This window comes from Dunckerocampus dactyliophorus, chromosome 4, assembly GCF_027744805.1.
Source record: "Dunckerocampus dactyliophorus isolate RoL2022-P2 chromosome 4, RoL_Ddac_1.1, whole genome shotgun sequence".
NCBI lineage: Eukaryota > Metazoa > Chordata > Actinopteri > Syngnathiformes > Syngnathidae > Dunckerocampus > Dunckerocampus dactyliophorus.
Window position 1 is genome coordinate 4,274,175 of NC_072822.1, and position 25,173 is coordinate 4,299,347.

At 42.5% G+C, this 25,173-nt stretch overlaps 1 protein-coding gene across 2 annotated transcripts in view; it reads left to right on the forward strand.

The window, feature by feature from the left end:
- The window catches only part of agtpbp1 (ATP/GTP binding carboxypeptidase 1), a 38,196-nt gene extending 23,350 nt beyond the window's left edge, over positions 1-14,846 (forward strand). For both annotated transcript variants that reach the window (XM_054774404.1, XM_054774403.1), the window contains exons 14-26: positions 375-994; positions 1,653-1,736; positions 1,837-1,926; positions 2,005-2,153; positions 2,234-2,321; positions 3,134-3,278; positions 3,544-3,694; positions 6,968-7,148; positions 7,218-7,347; positions 7,425-7,556; positions 7,770-7,946; positions 8,484-8,635; positions 11,534-14,846. In XM_054774404.1, coding sequence (XP_054630379.1) covers positions 375-994; positions 1,653-1,736; positions 1,837-1,926; positions 2,005-2,153; positions 2,234-2,321; positions 3,134-3,278; positions 3,544-3,694; positions 6,968-7,148; positions 7,218-7,347; positions 7,425-7,556; positions 7,770-7,946; positions 8,484-8,635; positions 11,534-11,753 — 2,319 coding nt within the window. In that variant the 3' untranslated portion in view covers positions 11,754-14,846. The remainder of the gene's footprint in view (positions 1-374; positions 995-1,652; positions 1,737-1,836; positions 1,927-2,004; positions 2,154-2,233; positions 2,322-3,133; positions 3,279-3,543; positions 3,695-6,967; positions 7,149-7,217; positions 7,348-7,424; positions 7,557-7,769; positions 7,947-8,483; positions 8,636-11,533) is intronic.
- The last annotated feature ends 10,327 nt before the right edge of the window (positions 14,847-25,173 follow it).

The following is a 25,173-nucleotide window of genomic DNA, read 5'->3' on the forward strand; positions in this document are numbered from 1 at the left end:
CAAATTAAAATCAATATTACATGTATAGAAATATAAATAAATACATTTAAAAATATGTATACTGTAGAATACATAAATAGACCCCGTTAAAATAAAGAAAAAAACACTTTTTACCCTCTTACAGAAAGTTGTACATCTTTTGAACAACTTTGCCTTAGAAGTGACCAATAAATTGAGAATCAAAAAGCAGAACATTTTGGTATTATTCTAATTTTGCCATTTAAAAACAATAATAACAGCTCTTGATGATACAGTGCAGTTGTTAAAGTGACACCGCTTTGTAGATGTCATTAGGTTAGGTGTACCTAATGAAGTGTCTGGTGAGTGTAATCCATATTGTGGTGGGTAATATTGTCCCAATCTTCCTCCATTAGGGGTATAACTTTGATCGCTCCACCACATCTTCATCATCCTCAGCCCGAACCCCTCGGACAGTCATCGTTCCCACAGCTCAGGCGCTCTCCCCGAACCACGTGACCACGCAGAGCTCTCCGGTGCTCTGCGCCCCTCCCAAAGGTCAAGACCCCCAGTCGCTTCTCTCCGCTGCCCCGGCTCTACAGCTGGACACCCTGCGCTTCAGCAAGGAGCGAAACAAAAAAGAGGAGGCGGAGCAGGAACTCTCACACGTGCTGGAATGCGTCTCCCTGAAAACCGAGGAGTCTTTAAACATCGACAAGCAGAAAGGATCTCCCATCAGCACACAGAGACTCACCCAGTCTCCTCTGCTTTTGGAGGGCATCGCTATTCGCTGTTTGGCGGGAGGAGGAGGAGGGTCAGACTGCGGGTCAGAGGCCGCAGAGGATGAAGGAGCTGTCTTGGAGGTACCCGACACGGCCCAGCTCCTCCCGCTGCACGACCTGGACCTTTACGTGGACATGGTGAAGGGGACTCATTCTGTACCTCAGTACACTGAAGTGGCCTACCCAGACTACTTTGGACACGTGGCCCCCACGTTTAGGGAGCCCCTCTTGGAGAGAGTTTATGGCGTGCAGAGGTGAGATGCTGACAGACACGCTGTTTGTTCAGCCTGAGAATTCATTTTCCCCATGAGAAAAAAACTTTAGCTACCATTTTAGCAGTCTTAACTGTTGCGCAAGAATTTCTGTTAAATGCAAAAACACTTGAAATCAATATTCAGTTAATTGTTATTGATAAAGCGGTAGGTGAATCCATGTCTTGACTGTATTGAGCAGCGCAGTGCTACCGAATTGGCGCAAGAATCAATCGTCAATGCTCAATCCTTGCTTAAAGACTTCATGCATCTCATCGTGTAACTTTTTTTTCATACAAGCACTAAAAGAAGTTAACCACTGTTAATATAACACAAAAAACAAATGTGGACTCAACATTAACATTGACGATTGCATTGACTTTCCCATGTTGTACTGAGCAGCCATGATAGAGACAAGCTTTCCCTCTTCTATGGTCTTCATCACATTGTTCCGATTCCACGCTACCGGTATTCATATCCAATGCCATCACTCACTCACACACACAAAAAACATAAAAACACACACTTATAGAGTTAATTGCTTTAAATACTGAAGTCTCACTCACATTCTCTCTCAAGTTCTCAAATTCTGCACCAATCCCGAATAGTTAGCGCACACAGCTGTTTAACAAAGATGATCATTGCTTGTGTTACCATGCAGGTCTAAGATATTCCAGGATATTGAGAGGTTGATTCACCCAAATGACATCTTGGATAAAATAGTTTATGACCTCGACATTACCAGGTGAAGTTGTTTTTTTTTAACTCTTTAAAACCTTTGTTTTATGTTTTTTTAATTTTTTTGTCTTTTCCGTATAATCCGTCCTTGACGTTGTGCGTTGCAGTTGTCCTGTCATTGAAAGCGATGGCGAGTCGTTGAAATTCAACTCTCAGTTCGAGTCCGGCAACCTCAGGAAGGCCATTCAAGTCAGGAAGTAAGCCACCAGAAAGATGACAACATGTACCACTCATTTATTCAGTCCCTCAGTCTAAAACTGGACTGCGGCGTGCAGGTATGAGTATGACCTGGTGCTGAATTCGGACATCAACAGCAACCACCACCACCAGTGGTTCTACTTTGAGGTGAGCGGCATGCGTGTGGGAGCCACGTACCGCTTCAACATCATCAACTGTGAGAAGTCCAACAGTCAGTTCAACTACGGTGAGGCCCTTTAGTACAAGACAATCATATAACGAGCTTCACCTGCACTGTGTAAGTGTATCTGCCGTATGTGTTTGTAGGCATGCAGGTGCTGATGTACTCTGTTCAGGAAGCCATCAGTGGCAGGCCTCGCTGGGTCAGGACAGGAACAGACATCTGTTACTACAAGTAGGTCCAACTGCACATCACAGACTAGACCAGGGGTGGGCAAACTTTTTGACTTGTGGGCCACATTGGGTTAAAAATTTTGGAGCCGTCTATATATAGGTGGCATTAAGCAGAACAACGTACTTGCTCACGTCGCACCAAAGCGAAAACACAACACACCCACAGCAAGTTAACGCATCACATAAATCAACAACAAAGCGCTAAACATAGCACATAACTTAAAACTGTTATTTACAAATGCCCGCAAGGCATGCTGGGTGGTCCAGCTGCCAACAACAATATGAACTATGAGCAGTAAAACATTGGATATCAAGTATGTTAACTCCTCCGTGTTTACTTCTGACGACCTCATCAACATATTTTGCAATCAAGCAAAAATGCGACAAGCACGGCAAAATGTTGTGAGAAAGAGTACCACAAGCTACCCGGCACGCCTTGCGGCGGGAATATATGGGTGTTTTTTTAAAATGGGTCTTGCGCATAGATATTTGTCACACACGGTGCAGCAGGTAGGTTACTTTGTGCGTCATGTTTGTTGACGTGTTGTTTTGTTTGGATGGCTTTTTTTGTACAAGCTACAGATTGCATCTGCGTCACAGTAGCAGTGGAAGTCACGTTGCCGGCTACACTTTGCATGTTAAAGGTTTAAAAAAAAAAAAAAAAAAAGGATTTTGGAAATGCCGGGTGAGCCGGATTAAGACACTTGGTGGGCCTGATATGGCCCCCGGGCCGCAGTTTGCTCACCCCTGAACTAGGCGGAAGCACAGTTCTATAAATGGGTTAAAAAAAAAAAATCAAATTCTCTTCCCCAGGAACCATTTTGCCAGGAGTTCCATTGCGACAGGCGGTCAGAAAGGGAAGTCCTACTACACAATGACCTTCAGCTCCAGCTTCAGCCATAAGGATGACGTCTGCTACTTTGCCTACCACTACCCGTACACCTACTCGTCTCTCAAGGTGCGATTGTTATTGATATCCCAGTGCTTTGATATCTGCAGGATGGCTTCACTCTGCTATTACACCTCCACTGTGACCCCCCACGCATCTGCCGACTGCTAAACGCAAATTTGAGCCTCCTCACCCACTGTGCTCTTAACTGCTGTCAACTCAATAATTGTGTAATTATACGCGCAGTCTGACTGTGTTCCCCAAGCCCAAACTGTGGTCCTCCCATCAGCAACATGTGCACCAATGTGACATTTTTGTGCCGATATAATTAAAGATGCACCTGTCTAAGCTGGAGGCGATGAGGACTCCCGAGATCTACATGAGACAGGACGTCCTCTGCGAGACACTGGGGGGAAACAGCTGCGCGCTCCTCACCATCACCGCCATGCCGGAGTCCAACTCCGTTGACCACGTTTGCCAGTTTAGTGAGTGAAGCTCAAAAACTCTGATCAACATAACAACATTAGAAGAGCATGTTATCACTGGCCACACAGTCAGGAGATTCGAATCCCATTTGGGCATCTCTTTGTGGAGTTTGGATGTTCTTCCCGTGTGTGGGTTTTCCCAGGGTACTCCGGTTTCCTCCCACATTCCAAAAACATGCATGTTAGTTCATTGGTATGGTTGAACGTCAGTGTGAATGGTTGTTTGTCTATATGTGCCCTGCGATTGGCTGGTGACCAGTCCAGGGTGTAACCCGCCTCATACCCGCAACCTTAGTGAGGATAAGTGGCATAGAGAATGGATGGATGGATTGCCATATGCCCTGAAATAATAGTGGCCTCTGCTCTAATAGACGCCGGGCCTCAATTAATCGCAGAATGCGTCGTCCACCTAAACAAACAGACGATTCAACTCCAATAGATGGTCCTGTGTAGTCGTCTTCTTCCTGCAGCTTTACATTTTATACATGTAATATTGAGTTAGTAAAATTACAACGTTTTTCCCCCCTAATATTAAGACTTTATTGGACGAACAATATAATTTTTTTCATGCAATTCTGACTATTTGTTGGAAAATCATGTCTGTCATAAAGGCCCTGTCACACCTTGACGATTTAGCCAGCTTACGCCAACGTATGAAAAATTTGGCCAATACGCTGGCCTACGTCCAATAAGTTATGGGTAAGTTTTGTATAAGTTAAGAGCACGCTGAAGCACGCCAGCATACATCGTAGTACGTCCAAGTCGTCCAAAAATTTTGTGCATGCACAAAACTTTGACGTATGTCAACATATGATTCATACGTCCCGCATACGCGGGCAATAAGTTATGCAATCATTGACGCCCGTTCACACACGTTATTTGTAAGTTACGCACAAGTCGTAATACGTCAACATACCTTGAGACAAAACTGTGTCTTCTTGGCTCTCTTCTTGGCTAGGGTTGGCTCAGAGGAGATGGCGATAAAGTACAGATAAAGTACATTATACAATGCCTTGAAGGATATTTATACTGCTACATGCTTGACCACAAGAGGGCACTGTGACACTGGGAATGAACCTGCGTCATCTCCATCAGAGTGAGAGTGGGAGGGGGAGGCTGTGGGTGGTGATGGATCCCTCTGCCCTGGTACTTCTTGGCAGCGGTCTTTGAAATATTTTTTGGCATGATGGTGATGTTGACACTGCGATGTCTAGTGAGGTGAGTCATCAAGTGGCAGCCTTTTTATAGGCTACGGCGCGTGATCGTCGGCCATACGCTGCCGTGCGGTTTGCATAAGTTAGACTGGTGTTGGGCGTTCTATATAAGTTACTAATACGTCATGTATACGTCAAACTCGTTATGAATACGCTATGTATACGCCCAAAATTGAAAAAAACGTCCACAGTTCAACGTATGCCATCAAAATGATCATGTCGGGCATGCGCTGGCTAAATCGTCACGGTGTGACAGGGCCTTCAAATTGTTATTTTTTTGGAGGTGTAAAATTAAGACTTTGACATCAAATTGCAATTGTTTTGATTAGGGATGTCCGATATTGGCTTTTTTGCTAATATATAACTCTTAATTTCTGATACCGATACTGATCTGTGTAACATCATATATCTCATGTGGATACGTGGCTGTAAACAACATTGTAAAACATCAGAGAAATACTTGCCATTAGGCTTAAGCTGTGACATTTGTTTTAAAAATAGAGTAGCCATTTACAATTTTTTGATCATCAAAAAGTCCAGGGAAGAAAATCAAGTGTCATCATTTCCATGTATGCCTAGCACGTCTCAGTGCAGCAGCACGCTGTATTGGTATCTACATCACACTAGAAATTGCATGTACGCAGTCATTCCGGGCCAAAATTAACATTTTGCACCATCGGATTTGAATGAAATTTCATCTACAGATAGATATTTAAGTGAATGTATGTCCTACGTACATAACTTTATCTTGTCCTGAAGCTCCGATCCATGACTTTGAAAGGCTTAAACTTGGACTTAACATTCTAAGCCGTTGTATGAGTCGAGGTGGTCCAATACTCAGTATAAATCTGATACAAAATTGAAGAGTAAGAAGTAATCTACCTAACAAAGATGTATACGAATAAAAATACACCCAATATCATATGAAAAAGCAGCATTTTCACGGACGTCCCCACGGACTCTCCTAATCGAGCACACACACACATTGTCAGATTTTACTGTGGCTTACTTCCGGGAATTGTAACATACCTACTTGTGAGGATAAGCGGCATAGAAATTGATGGATTGATGGATGGAATGGAAGGAGAGAGCTAGCTTGCTTCTAGCCACACGAGGTCATCATTTGCGTGCCGGAAACTACGAGAGCCCATAGGCCTATATACAGAATTGTGTTTATTATCGGCTTTTATTATAGGCAAAAATCCCAATACCGATATTACTTTTTTTATGCCAATAGCGGCTCACCGATATTATCGGACGTCCCTAGTTTTGATGATATTATAACATTAGGACTTTTTGTAATACTAAGACTTTATTTGGTGTAAAATGAGGTTTTTTTTGGGTGGTCTTAAAATTACAATGGTGTTTGTAATATTAACAATTTATTTGCCATACCATTTGGACTTTTTGTTATTTTACTTTTTTTTTCTGTAAACTTAAGACTATTTGTCTGAAAATTCGGACTTTTTAAAATAATATTAAGACTTTGTTTTTAAGATAATATTTTTTTGCAAAATATTAAGACTATTTCAGTTTTTCAGAGAATTCAAACTTTTTTTGCACGATATTAGAAAATGGTATTTGTTGTAAAAAATAAAATATTAAGACTTTTTGGTCGTAAAATTTGGATGTTATTCTCTTAGGTCTACAACTTTATTTTCATAATTAAATAAAGTGTTTTCTTCTTTTTAGTGTTGCCTTTCAAAGGAAAAAATCTGGGAAATCACTGAATTAATAAAAGATTTGGCAAATGGTCCTACAGCCGTACAGCAAGTCCAAGCCTCAATCGACATAACTTTGCTAGCTCGCTTGCTTTCAAAATGAACCACAAATGGAAGCTGCTAACGCGAAGCAGTTCCATTCCCATTTCATTCCCAACGGACAGCAGCATGTCCAGACAAGCATTTGTACAAATAAGGGCGTGCTCTCGACTTGCTCCAAATAGCCACCTGGTACTGTGTAGCTCCACTACAGCCCATCTTGCTTTGTTCTCCAGGAAAGCCAAACTAAACCAAATAAAGCATCGTCTTGTGATGTTGTTGTTGTGTTCTCTCTCTAGGGAATCGTCCGTTGATCTTCCTGTCGGCCAGAGTGCATCCCGGCGAAACCAACGCCAGCTGGGTGATGAAGGGCACGCTGGAGTTCCTGATGAGCACCAGCCCGCTGGCAGCCAGCCTGAGGGAGGCCTACATCTTCAAGATAGTGCCCATGCTCAACCCTGACGGAGTCGTCAACGGCAAGTGAGTGTGGAGATGTGCGGAAAGGCTCACGGTGAGAGCGACTTCACACATGTCCTCTCATCTGTCCAGCCATCGCTGTTCTCTGAGCGGAGAAGACTTGAATCGCCAGTGGCAGAACCCCAATGCCGAGCTCCACCCGACCATCTACCACACCAAGAGCCTGCTGCAGTACCTCACACACACGCAAAGAGCACCGCTGGTACAACAGCCCCCACAAGCATTTCATCAAACCCTTTTAGAAATACTCTCATTTAGGGTCTCCTTGTCATGTCTCAGGTGTTCTGCGACTACCACGGCCATTCCAGAAAGAAGAACGTCTTCATGTACGGTTGCAGTCTGAAAGAAACAGTCTGGCAGTCTAACATCAGCGCAGCATCCAGTGACTTACATGAGGACCTGGGATACAGGGTGAGCACCCAAGCCTATCACACAGACACACAACCACACACAAACAAACACACAATTTCTGTAATTTACACACACGCAATCAACGCTACTAAAGTAACTTGTGCAACTGGTCAAACCGTTAATACGAGCAAATCTTCATGGTGCACTGCATACGTACTGTACATACCTTCATACTACAAAATAAAATGAAGATATAAATACCTGTGTTTGCAGGCCCTTCCAAAGATCCTCTCCCAGATCGCGCCGGCCTTCAGCATGGCCAGCTGCAGCTTTGTGGTGGAACGCTCCAAAGAGTCGACGGCCCGCGTGGTTGTGTGGCGGGAGATCGGAGTGCAGCGCAGCTACACCATGGAGAGCACCGTCTGCGGATGTGACCAGGGGAAATATAAGGTAATGTCACATAAGGCATCCAAGTTTAAGATGAAAATAATTAAAGCGCATGTCTGAAGTTGCACCATTGCAGGTGTATGCCCGTTCACAGCGGCTGGGGTAGGAGCGTGTCCACCAGGTGGTGCTATCTTCTAATATTTAGATTTCTTGTTTGGAATCCAATGCAGACAGAGGCTGCGTTGTGAGGCAGTTTTGACATTCAAAAGCTCTACCCCCCTGTTTTGTGCATGAAAGCGTTTGAGCAGATGTGCAGGAACACACGAATCTGGCCAAGTTACGGCCTTCCTGCAGGGAAAGAACAAAAAGCTCTCTTTAGACTGTGTAACCAGTTTCTACTCCTCGGAGACTTGGAGGGTTCATGCGCCATCACGCACGCGCCTGCACTTCCTGTAAAGGAGATATATGATCATGTACTGACATCACAGTCTTATTGTTGAACATCCTCAGGCCAGTCCTAATTAAAATAACACGTGCACTCATCGGCAGTGATGTTTTTGTGGATATTTACTGTGCATTGCGTGTGTCGTTGTCATGCAGGGCTTTCAGATTGGCACCAGGGAGCTGGAGGAGATGGGAGCCCAGTTCTGCGTGGCCCTGCTGAGGCTAAAGAGAATGACGGGCCTCCACAACCACCAACACCTGCTGGACCTGGAGAGCGACCTCATCGGCACGCAGCCCAAAGCAGTCAGGTTAGAAACCGTACACTTTTTGGGTCATGGAGCACGCAGAAGGACGCCGCCGTATCTGCGCCTTTATCCAGATCTGCACCAACCCTTAATGGGGTCCTCATTTACCTAGGTGACACGCCTCTACCAAATTGTCAAAAAGTAATCCAGCCTCACTAACTAAACAACTATGATATTAGCCAAGAGCTGTTTATTTACAGCACGGGGCGTTTACACAAGAGAGGAATTGATTGGTTAGCAAGGTTCCCCTCCCTAAAGTGGTAAGCAACCACTTTATCTGTACACGCATGTTGACCAAGAGTCAAGCTGTACTATCAAATATAGTATCTATTCAGGTTTGCACGTGCTGCACAGCCGTCAGACCATGCTAACATTTCTTTTAAATACCCAGCCTCTAAAACACTTATTTACTCAAAAGCAGAGAGTACCAGGTGTTGAGAGAGGCAACCCTTTTATAGTATACACATGTTGTTTACTGTGGTATACCTTCTATGAAGGCCATAAGACTATGCGGGATCTGCCCGCATAGTCTTATGGCCTTCAGAGAAGGTGCGGGAAAAAAGACAGCACAAGTTTCCAACAGGTTCTCCAAAATATCAACTGATCCAAAAAAATGGAGGATGATTATTTTGGTGTGAATCCCAATATGGGGGGAACTACGGCGCTTGGGGGTGGCCTGCGCTCTCCGAGTGCTTCTCCGCTTCTATGTGAGTTAAAATAGCGATTACGCAGTACTGTGCATCAGAGCCTGCCTTGCCTTGTTAGGAAATAAAGGAAAATGCTGCAGATTTAAAAATGAAATGTGGCTTTGGTAAAGGAAAAGAGAGGTGTCTATTTGTGGAAAGGCATTTATTTTTATTCACCTGGCAGCTACTGTAATTATTGAGGCACGGCGTCGACCAGAGCGGAGGCCACTGTTAGCCACTCCAGCTAATGCTTGCGGTTCCCTTCCGAGTAACAACAAATGACAAAATGTACCAACAAGCTGGTTGTTTATTTATTCATTTGGATGTTTGCTGTTAAGACAGCAAATTGCTTTTATTCTCCAAACCACTTAACGCTCCCCGCATTCTCACTCGTATTGATAGGTGGTCATTCATCATTGATGTCTTTGATCATTAAGGGACTTGGAATGTTCTGGCTGGTCCTCCTCAGAGATTGGATGCTCTCAGGCAGGCCGTCTTATGCTAGCACTTAGCATTTAATAGGTCATCATTGCAATGATATTGTGGCCAATGGGAGTGTCTGCCAGTATGTAAAAGGCTACATTGTGTGCGTGTGTGTGTGTGTGTGTGTGTGTGTGTGTGTGTGTGTAGATGTAAATGATGATGCACGTGTGTTGCACACTAAAAGGGTGTTCAGAATGTAGAAGAAAGAGATATTGAAACCCAGAGAAAGGACATTTCCTGTTCACTCACACGACTGTCATTATCTGTTTGGGCGCATCATCATCATTACACGCACTGACACGCCACTTCTGGGTCCCACTTGCGCTGGCTACGCTGGAGAGCGATGCCCCCGTGATCGACTGTCTCCCCGGGATCACATTTCAGACCATTAACACCATTAGAAAGCCACTAAAGCCACTAAAACCTCAAAAGAAGCAGTGAGCATTTAAACCATTAGGACCCACAGGGAAGGCAAGTCTCAGCTTTGATAGCCGCCATATTGTTGTTTTTCATGGATAACATCTTGAAAAGTTGGTACAGCATATTTTTCACACCATTTGTATTTGGAATAGGGGTGTCCAATATTGGCTTTTTTGACGATAACCGATATGCCAATATTGCCCAACTCTCAAATTTTGATACCGATATCAGCCGATACCTATACGTGTAACATGACATATCTCCTGTCGTGAAAATGTTGTGAAGCTAACAGATACAGCATCGGCAACGAGGCCGTAAACAACATTGTACAACATCTGAGAAATACTTGCCATTAGGCTTAGGCTGTAACGTTTGTTCTAAAAGTCATTAGTCAAGTAGCCTTTTCCATTTGGTGGGCCGATATTATCTAACATCCCTACTTTTTAATGTCTTTTTTTACGTGTGAAATCATATTTGTTTGCCTCTAAACACATATTGTGTTACAAGGCATTTAAGAATGCTTTTGAATAGTAATTATTCTCTCGATAACAAACCGTCACAAATATCTATGCATTTTTTGTAGTACAGGCAAAATTGCTGCCATTCCAAATGTAATAATGTGCAATTTTTATTGACACTATTATATTATTACTGCAGGTTTGTAGGCTGCGTTTCATGATTTAGCACCGTGTAAACACAGGCATGTTCTGTATGTGCTGCTGGTTGAGTAGAGAGCTGATACTCATTTTCAAGTCTTGTCCCAAGTCATCTTTAACAGAACGATACATTCTGTGAAAATGCAACATGCTGATATTAAATAAAAAACACGGGTGCTATTATCTGTTGTAAAGGCAGAATTCTTGCTACAGTTCTGTATTGGATTAGATGGCGCCTGGCGGTGTGCGTTGTGGCAGTCTACAGCCACGTGTTTTCTACTTCGAAGCGATCAACGCCATCAACCAGTGAACTCCGGTGCACTCAAATATGAACACTACAAGGAAAAGAGTGGAAATGACAGCAAACAGCGTGTAGAAATGACAAACATGGAAGGGAAAATGTGCTGTGTGTAAGACATGGGAGCCCTTTAGGAGTATGTTTTACAGTCTTTTTATGGACTCTAAGCAGGTAAACATAGCAAATCCAAAAATAAGCAATGCAGCAGACAGCACTATGGTTTGGAATATGGTCATGTAAAATGACAATATATTAAATTAGAAAGAGTGCGACGGCTGAGTGGCGCACGACTCCCCCGCGTCACACTGGTTGGAATATTTGGGTCGCTCTAATCTTTACCGTCTTTTCTGTGGCGCAGCAGCTGCCCCACCACCTACGTGATGGACGAGGACGAGCCCTCCTTCCTGGAAGCCATCGACTACAGCGCCGAGAGCAACGACGAGGACGGCGAGGCCGACAACGAGGCCGGCGCCGGCGGCAGAGAAATCCCGGAGACTCCCGACTTGCGCCCGGAGCGGCTGTCGGACTCGGGGAGCGGTCACGACGCCTGGAAATGTGGGCCTGTCGCCAGCCAATGACTTCTATTTTATTTGACTTTGTTATTTATTTGTTTTAAGCTAAAGTTCAATCCCCGCCCAAAAACCCTCCACATACACTCACTCAGTGATGCTTCCTCGGCGTCCCGTCAGGGTGCAGCGTCTAGGAAACACAAAAAGTCACACTTTTTTCCAACCTCAGTACAAAAACAACAGGTTGTAGGACCCCCTCCTGTTGGTGGGAAGTGAAAAGGGATTACGTTGTGCTGCAACTGTGAGACAATCCCCCACAAAATATGAGCTTTTCCCACCCTCTTGATGCATTTCCTTTCTCATATTTTTGCATAGGCAGTCATGGTGGACAGAAGAAGGGAAACAAGCCAAGGACAAAACATAATGACCTGGGGGTGGTATCGGAGGCTCACACAGACCTTCATTTTGGATCCAAAGCTATCTGAGCTGCCTGAGATTGACCCCCCCCTCCCCACACCTGCTGAACATCTTGACAGACCACCATTAAACTCACCCTTGACCTGCCGTCTCAGTCCCACCCTGCACCTGAACCTTTTTTACTCCTCCAGCAAGGGGTTGGGGGCGCGCGAGGACACTTCCTGTTTTAATTACCCGGTCGTCTAACCTCACCCACAAGTGTCCCCGTGTGGACGAACGACACTTGACCTCACGTACTCGTTGTCGCTGCAACACCCCCCCTTTCTTGAAGTGCACATACAGTGGAACCTCTAAAGTCGTGCAATTCGGAATTTGACCCAAAATTGTATAATAAAAATAATAATAGACGCATGACGTCATGACACGCCTCAGTCCAGAGCATCCAAAATGTAAAGTGTAGCTGCTCCAGCCTGTTGCTTTTTATTTGTCTTTTATCTGACGTTTATCCACCAAAAATAAGACGCATTTTAAGCCGCGGGACTCCAGTTAAGGTAGACGTTTTTATGTTTTACACGGGTGCGCTTCTTTTTACGCTTGCGTGACAAGTGAGAATGTTAAATAGTGAGACGCATCGGCGACACGACTTTACATGTTCTTACGTCTGAACATCAACAGCCGTGAACTTATGACGTTTCTTGAACGACTTCCGCGTTGCCCAACATGCTCAATCACAACTACAGTGGCACGAAAGCAGAGGTGTCCAAAGTGCGGCCCGGGGGGGCCATTTGTGGCCCACGACACATTCAAAAATGATCATTTCACAAGGAAACGCCATCCACCCATTTTCTATGCCGCTTCTCCTCTTTAGGGTCACAGGGGTATGCTGGAGCCATAAGCCGCATGTGCCCACGTCATAAAGTGACATATTGTGGTGCGCACGAGTCCGTGAGGACCACGCAGCCAATCATGAGCTTCACGACGAGCTTGTCAGCCCATTTGAAATTGCAGGAGGTCTTTACTCCATACAACAGGTTTCATCTGACAAACAACATTAACTCATCACACAGCAAATAACACTCAAACGTTATACCTCTGAAATATACAAACATGTATCAATACACGTTTTTTTATGGAACCCCCCCCCCAACATTTTAAAGTGTTCCCAAAATGCATTTCGTTGAGAAAACCATTTTATTGGAGAGGAGCATACTTGTAGAAAATGGCTGCAATGCTGCTTCTGTCCACCAGAGGACCAAAAGACAGGGAAACGGTGACGGAGGGAGGGTGACGTCATTGCAACGGCCCGATGAATGTGTTGCTCAGACGTAATGCATTATGGGAAACCTTTCAAATGTTGCCTTTTTCTTTATTTTAAAGTCACATTTCGATATTTGTATATACACCTCTTGAGTATGAAGTTGCCGTGTGCTGAATTTAGTGCTGTTACTAAAGCGTCTTTAAAAGATGACACCGTGAGCCAGACTGTTTATATACTGACCTCCGTTGACAAGTTTGTTGTGAGTGTGCTGATAGCTCGTGATTGGCTCCTGCCAAAGAAAGAGCTACCGCTTTCTCACTGATTTGCAGATTCGAATTTAGCCATAAATGAGCCGCACTGCTCTAAAGGCTGCAAGGTTCAAAGTCGAAGAAAAAAGTAGCGGCTTATACTTTATGGGTCATTTCTGGGTAGTGATCTGGGGGCTGATTCAAATGTTTCATCATTTGACAGCTTTTACGCTTGTATGAGCGTTAAGAATGTTAAAACCTTACTTACTTAAAACATTGCATGTGCAGTTAAAGCTTTGAGGATGGTCACAGTTTGACCCTTTGACAGGTGATTTGGATTATTTCCTTTGGAGGTGAATTGTCTCCAAATTGCCGCGGACCTCAGAGGTTCAACTGTACTTCGTTTACCTGGCTGGATCCAAAAGGTGTTTATGAAACAACACAAATGTTGAATGTTGAGACAAGCAAAGCGTGTACAGGTGGTCGATGACGAGCAGCAACACACACAACTAGCACAGGTCACGCCATAGCGCACTCATAGCAGCACCTGTCAACTTTATAGTTCATTTTTTGCACTTTGAAATGTCACTTTTCACCTGTAGCGCCACCTAGAGCTCGTGTTGCTGATGTATTAGTCTGCTGGAATCAAGTTTGTACCTTTATACTCCACTGTGTACAGTATATATACTTACTGTATGTGTGTGTGTGTGTGTGTTAGCTATATACGGTATCAACACAACCCCCATGGTGCTTTTGTCCATTGCTATCGTAACTTTATTTCATTGTTTCTCTTTGCTTCATGTATTTCTATTTTGCATTTGCCCTTCCTCATTGCTCTTAATTTATTGAATGTTATGTTTCTGGGATGCAACCTGTGTGTGTGTGTGTGTGTGTGTGTGTGTGTATATTGTATGAGGCATTGCAGCTCGTGAGTGCCTGTGTGTGTGTGTGTGTGTGTGTGTGTGTGTGTGTGTGTGTGTGCGTTGTGTACAACTTTTAAGTTATTCCATTATTCAAGCTGTGCTAATGCGCGTTCCCTCTCTTCTATTTGATTACACCCCCCTCCATCTAAAGCTTCTCCATCTTTTTTTTATCTTCTGCTTACTTTTTATTTCACTTAAGTGATCGTGTGTGTGTGCGTGCGTGCGTGTGTGTGTGTGTGTGTGTGAAATGGGAAAAAACAAGTGGAGATTTATTTTAAGTGTTCAGGCAAAAGTGACAAATAAAATGTGAAAGTGATCAACTGTTTGTTTTTTTAAATGTCCTTGTCAACTGTTTTTGTTTTTTTTTATTTAGAAAAAGAAATATCACGGTTAATTGGTTTCAGGCCGACCACAATGAGTGAATTTCCACGACATAGGATTCAATTTTTGTAGAGAAAACCTGTTTATGATGATCTAAATATGTTTTTAAACATTACTAGAGCCCTCTAGACATGAAATAACACCCCTATAGTCACCTTTACGTTTGTATTACCCAATATAGTAGCTATAATCAGAGAAAATAAGACATATTACACATAAATAAGGTAACAGACTCACACGTTAGCAGTTCCTTGTTGTTTTTCTGGCAGTGTACTTCCTGCGGTGGCTATTGTCTCATCAATGTATCGTAATGGCGACTTTAACTGGCTTTACACTCGTATTACCCAATAGAGTAGTATTAGTAGTTTGAGCTGAAGACTCATTTACAAGCTAGCGATGAGACAGGAGACATGGCAGGACGGCAAGAAGGAGATTGGCTGTAGACCATTGTCAATCAATCAGGACGAGGAAAACAATGGGCGGTGCAGACAGACAGAGAGGGAACAGATAGACACTCAACTTCCCACAACGCAATTCTTCTTATAGGGCCAGTCTTGGCCTGTAACAGCGTTCATACGCTGTAATTAAAAAAAGCACTAAAAAAATCAGTGTATCCGCGAAAGTTGAACCGCGATAGAGCGAGGGAACGCTGTAATCATGTAAAAGTGCACGCTAGTCTTCGAGGAGCCAATTAGAGCGCCATTGTCCCACTTTTGAGTCCCACTTGGCTGCCGGTCAAGCTCTCTGGTGGTGGTCCTGCTGAGGGACACAATGGCCCCTGTGAGAAGCTACAAAGTCCACAAGGAAGAAATCTGACAAACACACACAGAAAAGCTGCATGGCATACAAGTCTGGAATGTGTGTGTGTGTGTGTGTATTGTGGGGGACATTTTTTCATTGCGGGGACATTTTGGCCTGTCCAAAGTTGCTTGATCTAATTGCAATTCACCCTGAATACGCTAACAACACTGCTATAATATTACCCTCCAATCCAAGCACACAGCCATACCTCCGCTAAGGCCAAAATAGATCTACTTTCAAAGGAGCTAATGAACATAACTAGAGGCATGAGCAGTCATTTTTATGCTCACAACTGCCAGAAGATTAGGTACAACTACACCTAAAGAGTCATTACAAAATTAATCAATAACAATAATAATATTGCCATTTTAAAATGACTTATTTTAAGTTAAAAGATAAATTATGGAAAAAAGAGATCAGTTGAATCATCCAGTTAACACGATGCTTCAGAAAATTGAAAAAATAAAATCACAATAATAACATAGGGAGTGGAATAATAATAGAAATGATAACATAATAATAACGATAATAATATTAATATTACTGATAATATTATTATTAATAATAATGATAATAATAATAATAAACACAATGATTACAATACAATCCTTGCACAGGCTGTGTTTTAATTAAAAAATAATTGTATTATTATTTATTCAATAATCAATATATAAATATAAATAATATATATAAAATATGATAAGAAAAGGAAAAAAATAGGTAAAAAACTACATTTCAAACAACACTTTAATTGAAGCATCCAATAAAATCTGACCTAAAAAAGTGCTGCGATCATAAAAAACAGTACAGTATATAAATTAAAATCAATGAATATAAACCACATTAAAGGTCAAATGAAAATATTTCATCAACACTCAATAATCAATAATAAAATCCAAATATTTTGACCACCTTATTGAGCTGCACCGGGTGGGGGGGGGGTCAAAATATCAGAAACCGATATCAGTCTGATTCGGTGTACTTGTACACCACTGCAAAGTACAACACGTGAAATACATGGATATACTGAGCATGAATATTAGAGTATTATCTGAAACAGCGCCATGGGAGGAAGCATTGTCGGATATGTATCTTTAAAGTCTGGCATGTGCAACCACGTCACTCCACAGCATCTTTGCGTCCTCGTGTGAACCCAACGTCGCACACGAAAAAGACCAGGATGCTCTCCTTCCCTGCCACGGCAGTGCTTGATGGACGTGGATGTGAAGCGAGCATTTTCACATCAAGATGGCTGCATGTGCCTCTCACATGGGCCGCTTTTGCATATCTTTGGAGCCAGATAGTACACACACACACACACACGCACACGCACACGCACGAATAATTAGTTTCGTAGGGAGCGGGGCCAACTTGCACCTCTCATTGCCGTGGCAACCAGGGAGGCTGATTTTTTTCCCCTCTTCAAGCACTTGCTCACATCCTGTGTGTTATTCACTTGTTTGTTCATTCATTGCCTCTTTTTAGGCAGCGCCCCTCCTTTCGCGCTTTTCAGCCCCGTTCCATTCCCACCTCTCGTCCAATGAGATGCCCTCTTTCCAAGATGCATATGCAAATGAGGCGGGCTGGACACCAATTAAAAGCCACTGAATAGCTAACATTCTTGATGTGATATCAGCAGGTCGCTGGATGATGCGGAAATAGACTACACGCTCACGGACAACCTCAGCTGAGTAGCGGTGCAACCATGCTGAAAATTCACCATTCGGTTTGATTGGATACTTCATCAGAGCTCTCCTTTACGCGTTCACACACAGCATCAGCATTTGGAAACAACAATGGCGTGAAAGAAGAACGGGAAACATGTCAGTCTATTCGCCGCGGCCTCCGAGAAAGCTTTCACTCAGAGCACACACCTGTGGTGCGTTCAAGGACGCCGAACAAAGTGGGAATAAACGCTCAGGGAAAAAATGAAATAAAACAAAATAAACATACTAAAACTGTGGGCTTTTGAACAGCATATTCTTTTTTTTTTAAATAAGCATTTAGATAACATTTGATGTAGTTACTGATTAAACTATTCTTTTTAAATGATTGCTTCTGAAGGTGTTCCACGGACCGGGAGGTGGAGACCCCTGGGTTACAGTATCGTTCGATTCATTGTGATATCGAATCGACACCACTCTATGGAACAGTTCGATACAGATACAGTGGTGCCTTGGTTATCATCCTTAATCAGAAGGTCTGACTCAAACCAAAACAGACTCTAACCAAAGCAACTTTTCCCATAGAAAATAATGTAAATCCAATTAATGTGTTCCAAACACCCAAATATGTTAACCCAAACCACATTTTATACTGTAGACAATAATCATCGTGTTGCATGCAGAAAATAATCACTTTTACTTAGTTTTATTGGGAAAAAAATCCCCACAAAACCATCAATTAACAAAATAAAATATTTTTCTGCTGCAACCCCAATTTTCAAAAATTAAAAAAATATATCAAACTAAAATATCAACATTCTAGAACCAGTAAACTGGGTTGTTAACGAAAAACGCGCTAACCGGGGCGGACGTTAACCGAGGTGCCCCTGCTACCTCGAGGCACATGTATTGCTGCCTCTCTATTTATGAGCATTAAAGCTACAGACACACAAAACGGCGTGTTCCCACGAGCACTTTCAAAGTGTCTAAATGTAACCCGCCTGCTTGACACTGCCCCACACAGGACCTTCGGGATGGGAGACAAGAGCGCTGGCCGTTGAGCCAAAAGCCCGGACCTTCAAGCCAGCGTTCAGCGTAGCTCTTAAGGCCGAGGGAGTGATGTTCACCAACGTACATTTGCACGACGGCACTGGCTGGCGTCTGTTACATAAACTCCAGTGTCAAGGCTACATTTTGGACACACACACACACACACACACACTTTGAATACACTATTGTGGCACCTCTTCAGTTGTCCACTGAAGGTTAAACTTTTGTTGTCATGTAACCTAGACGATTCCTGGTCCCTCGCTAGCCCGACCCACTGCTTCCTCCTCCCTTCTGCATCCTCTCCAGGGTGTATCACATTATCATTGGCCGGCAAAAGAGGAAACAGGAAGCACTGTGTATACAGCAAATGCTGCAGCAAGAAACACTTTGGAAGTCACCTCCTCCTCCTCCACGTGGAGCCCCCATGATGAATATTTGTGCAAATGTATGTTCTATGAGTGTAGAATGTAGATGTTTATGTCACAGGAGAGATAAGAAGAGAGGAAAGTGAGAAGGTTACACAGAGGACATCCTGGAGGAAGTGACATGCTGTAATAGTCCTGTGTCAGCGTCCACTCTAACCCACCGCGAGGCGACACGGCCGATGCGTCAATGAGTGGATGGACGCCAGCCAGGCCAAGCCGTCGTGCCCTTCAAGTTATATAGCACTACTTTACACGGGCGCGCCATTTCAGGAGCAAAAGCCTTGCTAACCAGAGCTGATGGGACGCCATGAAGATGTCGAGGCAGACAGACTGGAACGAACATCACTGAGCACCTGAGGACAGTGAAGCCGCCGCAAGGCCAACCTACTGTTTAAGTCTGCATTGACTTCAATTTTAAAATGTTATTATTTGCATTCATCCGTAACGCTTATTGGGCTGATTTTAATTTATTCCATCTCTTTTTAATTGCCTTTTAAAAATGTATTTCTCCCATCTTATCAAATTTTTATTTAATTTGATATATTTTTTTAAATTGTATTTTAAGTGTATTGGATTAACCCACTATCCTTTTCATTTTTATATTTATTTTAATATATATATATATATTTTATTTTTTAATATGATTTTATATTTAACCATTTATATTATTATATATAAATATTTATATAGTCATTATTTTGTTTTTTGTCACTTTTTACCTTTAATTTCTGCCTTATATATTTTTTTTTATTTTGATCAACATTTGTTATTGTTTTTTTTTATTTTTTAGGTGGACTGGATTAATCCTTTATCTTATTGAGTCTGTTTTTTCCCATTGAGTCTGTTTTTGTCTTTTTGAATTCATTATTTCTCCTAAAATTCTTCTTCTTTTAGTATTGAAAATATTATTGAATGTAATATATTCCAAATCTTTTTGGTGTGTTTGTATCCTTCTTTGTTTTACTTTTTTGGTGTGTGCGTGTAGTAAGTCTACATTTTCCTGCATCACGAGGTTTAGTTGATTTGTTAGATGGCTGCATTCATGAATACATTTCAGCTTCATGTACAGTATGTGTGTAAATTCATGTAGCCTTTGAGGTGGTGCCAGGGGGCGCTAGAGAGAACAATGAGATGCTCCGAAAACTGCCACTTGTGAGACGTTTGATGGACAGATCCATTTAAGACTAGAAGATTCTTCAACGGTGGCCCGTCACTCCAACAGTTCTAAGCATATTCATTGGTTTTTGAGAGTCCAGGGTTCCGCTCCGGGCTAGCCTGGTAACAGCTAAATATCGTACTGCAATACCAGCCTCCAAATGGAGACAAAAACAGCGCATGTGTGATATCAATACGGTATGCAGCACGCTGATTTGCACCTGTGGCTCCGTCCTAATTACAGCATAATGCTGCTCACTTCCTGCACCCCAAAACAAATCAACGTTTAGGCCCTAATTAGTCACCGTGACCCTCATCATGAGTCTCTCTCACTCACACACACACACAAACACACATACACACACACACACATACATGCACACATACAGAGTGGTGCCCCCTCAGGATGAGTCAATTATTAAGCGCCCAAGAAGGAGTGTTATGGATTGATTATCACTGTGGGCGGAATAATTGAGCTGTTTTCATAGCAGATACAGTATGTGCACTATGGAGTGCATGACAGAGGAGGGGGTGAACATTGAGGGACATGTGAAGAACAACAAGAGGAGAGGAGAGGAGGAGGAGGAGGAAGGTGAGTCGTGAGTAGATTATGTTTCTGGTCTTGAATCCTGCACTTTTTACCGACGACTTCGTCATACTCATTGACTGATGATTGCCTGATGCATCTTCCTCACCACACAGATGACCTCCAGGTGATGTACTCTGTGGAGTACACACACTATACTGTATATACCAGCCAAACTACAGCCCAGGCGTCATTTACGGCCCGCAGCTCATTTTTTATTGGTCTGCAGCACATTTTAGGTATTAAATAACAACAAAAAACAAAAAAAAAACAACAGCAACAATTGAAAAAAAGCGCAAAAAGGTGTAAGAAGATGTGTTAATAATAATATGCTGCATATCTACACTATATCTATCTATCTATCTATCTATCTATCTACAACACAAAGTTTTGTCTTGAAATACATGTGAGAAAAGCTTTTTTTTAAAGTTGCCTTGTTGAATTAAATGTTTAGACTGTGCTGCGGGTTGATAAAATCACAGCCGCGGGCCACAAATGGCCCCCAGGCCACACTTTGGACACACCTGGTCTACAGCCAATCAGGACGCAGAGAACAATGGGCGGTGCAGACAGACGAGAGAGGGAAGAGGTAGACACTCAACTTCCCACAACGCCGTTCTTCTTAAAGGGCCAGGCTCGGCGTTCATACGCTGTCATAAGAAAAAGCAGCACTAAAAAAAATCAGTGAAACTGAATGGGCGAAAGGTGAACCGCGATAGAACGAGGGAACACCGCATATGCAAGCTGCCATCATAAAAACTGAGGCAGCAGACTTGATGGAAATGCATATTCGTGTCATTCTCAAACGTTCGGCCATGAATGAAGCTCCTCTTCCAAGGCTGCATGAGGTGTGGGAGAAGGTGCTTCTAGCCCAGCCACTCAATTGCCCCACTGAGGCCTCTGAGGTTCAAACCCTCAACACCACCACCGGTCCACTTTACCAAGACCACAAGTCCCTGCTGCCAACACTTCCTAAAGCCACACTTTGACACAGCAATGGAGGACATGTTGTAACAACACACGTCCCAGCAGCACATGCTGCTCCAGTACAGTACAGGACATCAGTGCATGTTTCTACTGTACATGTCATTCATTTCCACACAAAGTTGGTGCCTGACTCCCGTGACTACATTATTGATGGTCTTGTATAAGTTGCCTCTCTCTGTCTGCCCCCTCTTAAAAGCATTTAGCAATCTGGCAATTAGTTAGAGCTTAATGTGGGATGTCAAAACAGTGCTATTGATCCCAGCAGCAACAATTGATCAGTCAACTCATTACGTTAGCTGGCGCTAGGCCGTCATAAACACTCCGCCTGAGACTCCATCAAAAGCCCATCCTTTGCTCGCTCCCTCGCCGCTAGCCCCGCGCTTTGTCTCCCGATGCTCGATGGCGCTGTCTGCGCCTGCTTTTAATTCCAGCTATCTTTTTATGCTGTTTATTTTGGCTGTCGTGTTTGCCCTTTATTGGATGGATGCTTTTTCCCTACGCCCGCCCCACGCTTCCTTGTTTTCTTCTTGTCCTCATCAATATTGTGGAACCTCAAAGGTCCAACAAGATCCTTTCTGGCATGCCTGACCTCCTGCTTGGTTGGATTTAGAAACTATTTTCACCGTAGGAGGTAATGGAAATCGTCTGTTCCGAGGTCAACTGCTGAAGTTAACTCCTTCAATACCAAAGACATATTTACACATTTTATAATCCTGAACGCCCGATCCCAAATATGCATTTATACGTCTTTTACGTTTGTTTGCGCAAGAGGCAAAAAAAGAGGTGATGATGCAACTTTGCACTCATGCACGAACATTTCAGAGCACCGTAAAGCCATAAAAACGGCCATAAGATGGCAGAAGTGCATTTGACGAGAGCTCGGCCGGGATCATTTCAAAGAAGAATCACATGACAGGAAGGAGGACGAGAGCGTGGAGGAGTGTAGCGTGCAGAAGGCATTGTCGGGAAATTGTAACGCATGCACACACAAGCATGCACACGCGTGCACACACATACTTCAGTTCCAAATGTGAAAATGATAAATAGTTCATGGTGTTGTATTTGTAAATAAATTGTTATTTTGATGGAATACAAGCCCTTTTTGATTTTTTAAATGTTGGTATAGTTGTTTAGATAGCTCAGATGTCACAGAAGCAAAAAATATTTGTGTCAAAGTGAAAGTTATGCTTGAAATGTATGTTTTCACAAAAAGCTGTTTTTCTCCCTTTTTTAGTCGGGAGCTGATATTTTCCTGAAACTCACCTATGTTCTACTGATGATTACGGAAAAAGGTAGAAGCTAACTTTTTTTCTGGTGAAAGATGGGAGTCTAATCTTTCCTTTGGTAGGTTACATGTTGATATAGAACACAAAATTCTGTGTGCCTTGAAAAATCCATCAAAATGGTCTAAAATGGCCGCTACTGAAAGGGTTGCCTTTTGAAAAGTGGCTGGGATTGAATGAGTGAACCAAGTGCACTGCAAAAACAGCCATACTTGAAACAAGCCCAAATTATCTTAAAATGAGACAACTTTTCTTATTTGAGGCAAGAATTCTGCCGATGGGGTAAGCAAAATTTCCTTGGCTAGAATTCTTAGAACTAGAATATTTTTCTTGTGACTTCAAGAATATAATTTTTCTTAAAATAAGAAAAAAAAGAAAGTTTAAGCCAGCTGTTCTCATCACATAGCTCGATATAAATGAAATGTTTCTTATTACAAGATGAGATTAAGCCAAATGTTCTTATAAGATTCATAACATTTGCTCAGCTTCAGCGGCAGTAGAGTAGTATTCCACTCTGGTCTCCAGGTGTCAGTAACGTTACATTGATGAGACAATAGCCACCAGGAAGTACGCTGTCAATCTTATTTACGGCCAATATGTCTTATTTTCTCTGATTATATTGACTATATTGGGTAACACAAATGTAAAGCTGACTGTAGGGGTGTTATTTAATGTCTAGAGGACTCTAATAATGTTAAAAAACATATTTAGAAAGTTATAAACAGGTTTTCTGTGCTCTAGCTATGAAAATATTCCATTTATTAACATTGAAACCTACTTTGCGGAAATTCACTTATCCCAGTCGGGTTTGGAACCAATTAACCGCAATAAAGGAAGGACGGCTGTATTTTTCGGAGGTGTAAGCATTGGGATTATCTTCGGGGAAGTAATACCATCCAATCCGCAACAACAACAACAAATCAGTGTGTTTTCCTGCAAGGATGCCATGGCTAACAGACTTCGCCATTGTCCTTTTCCACATTTGATGTGGTCTATTCAGCCTTGATCGCTGCTGCTTTCGCTTGTTTGGAGGCTTCCAAAGTGGGAAACATCATAAAAGATCATGTTGATGGCTTATGGATGGAGTGCATACATCTGTTCCTGCAACAACCATCCCATCTCTTCACCGATTGTCTTTTTATTCACTTTGTCTCCTTGTGGTGTCGTCCTCGCCCTCTCGCTCGAGCTCGCTACAATCTTCCTCTTCCTCGCGGGCCCCAACAAGTGTCTTATATTTCCAAGGGCTGATTTAGCTCATAAATCTTGATAAAGCCACTGGCTGTTCCGTTTGGCCGGAGCAGGAAACTCGAGCAAGGAGACAATGGAGGATGAGGAATGACTCCCGTTCATGACTCAGTCCTTTTTCGGTGTCTTTTCCATTTGGACCGTGTCCTCTGGGAGAGTTCACTCTTGTGTATCAAGAGCACTTTTACAGCCGTGCATCCCAATATTGTTCTGTAATATGGTCCATATTTCTTCAGCCATCACTATAGTTGAGTATTTATCTTCTGCTGCCATGCATAAACTCCCTTTTACAGCATTGTAATAACATCGTAATAACACCTTTTTAACGCTTTCATGACATTTTCTTTGGCTGTTTTTATTCTGAATATGGTTAAAACTGTTTGTTCTGTCAAATAAATGTTACGCCAAACCATCATATAGGACGGAATTGTTTTCCAATGCTAAAAAAAAACCACTATAGAACCACGATTGACGTGAAGTGCAATCTGGTTGTTTACTTTATCCACTTTTTACAGTAATTCCATCTTTATCGCGGTTAACTGCTTCCAGTGAAGTTACATTTTACTACACACAATATTTTCATAGTTAGAGCATAGAAAACCTGCTTATGACTTTCGAAACATGACTTTTACCATTATTAGAGCCCTTCTGACATGCCATAACACCCCTACAGTCATGGAAAAAATGATTAGACCACCCTTGTTTCTTCAGTTTATTGATCAATTTTAATGGCCGGTACAACTAAAGGTACATTAGTTTGGACAAATATAATGATGATAACAAATATAACTCATAAGAGTTGAATTGAAGAGCTGATATCTAGCAACTTCCATGCTTTTCTTGATAACCAAAATCACTTAAGTTCTTACATGAATAGCAATAGCATTGTACTGCCAAAAAATGTAACTCTTATGAGCTATTTTTGTTGTCATTGTTATAATTGTCCAAACAAAGGCACCTTTAGTTGTATCAGACATGAAAATGAACAAGAAACTGAAGAAACGAGGGTGCTCTAGTCATTTCTTCCATGACTGTCTAGTCACCTTTACACTTGTATTACCTAATA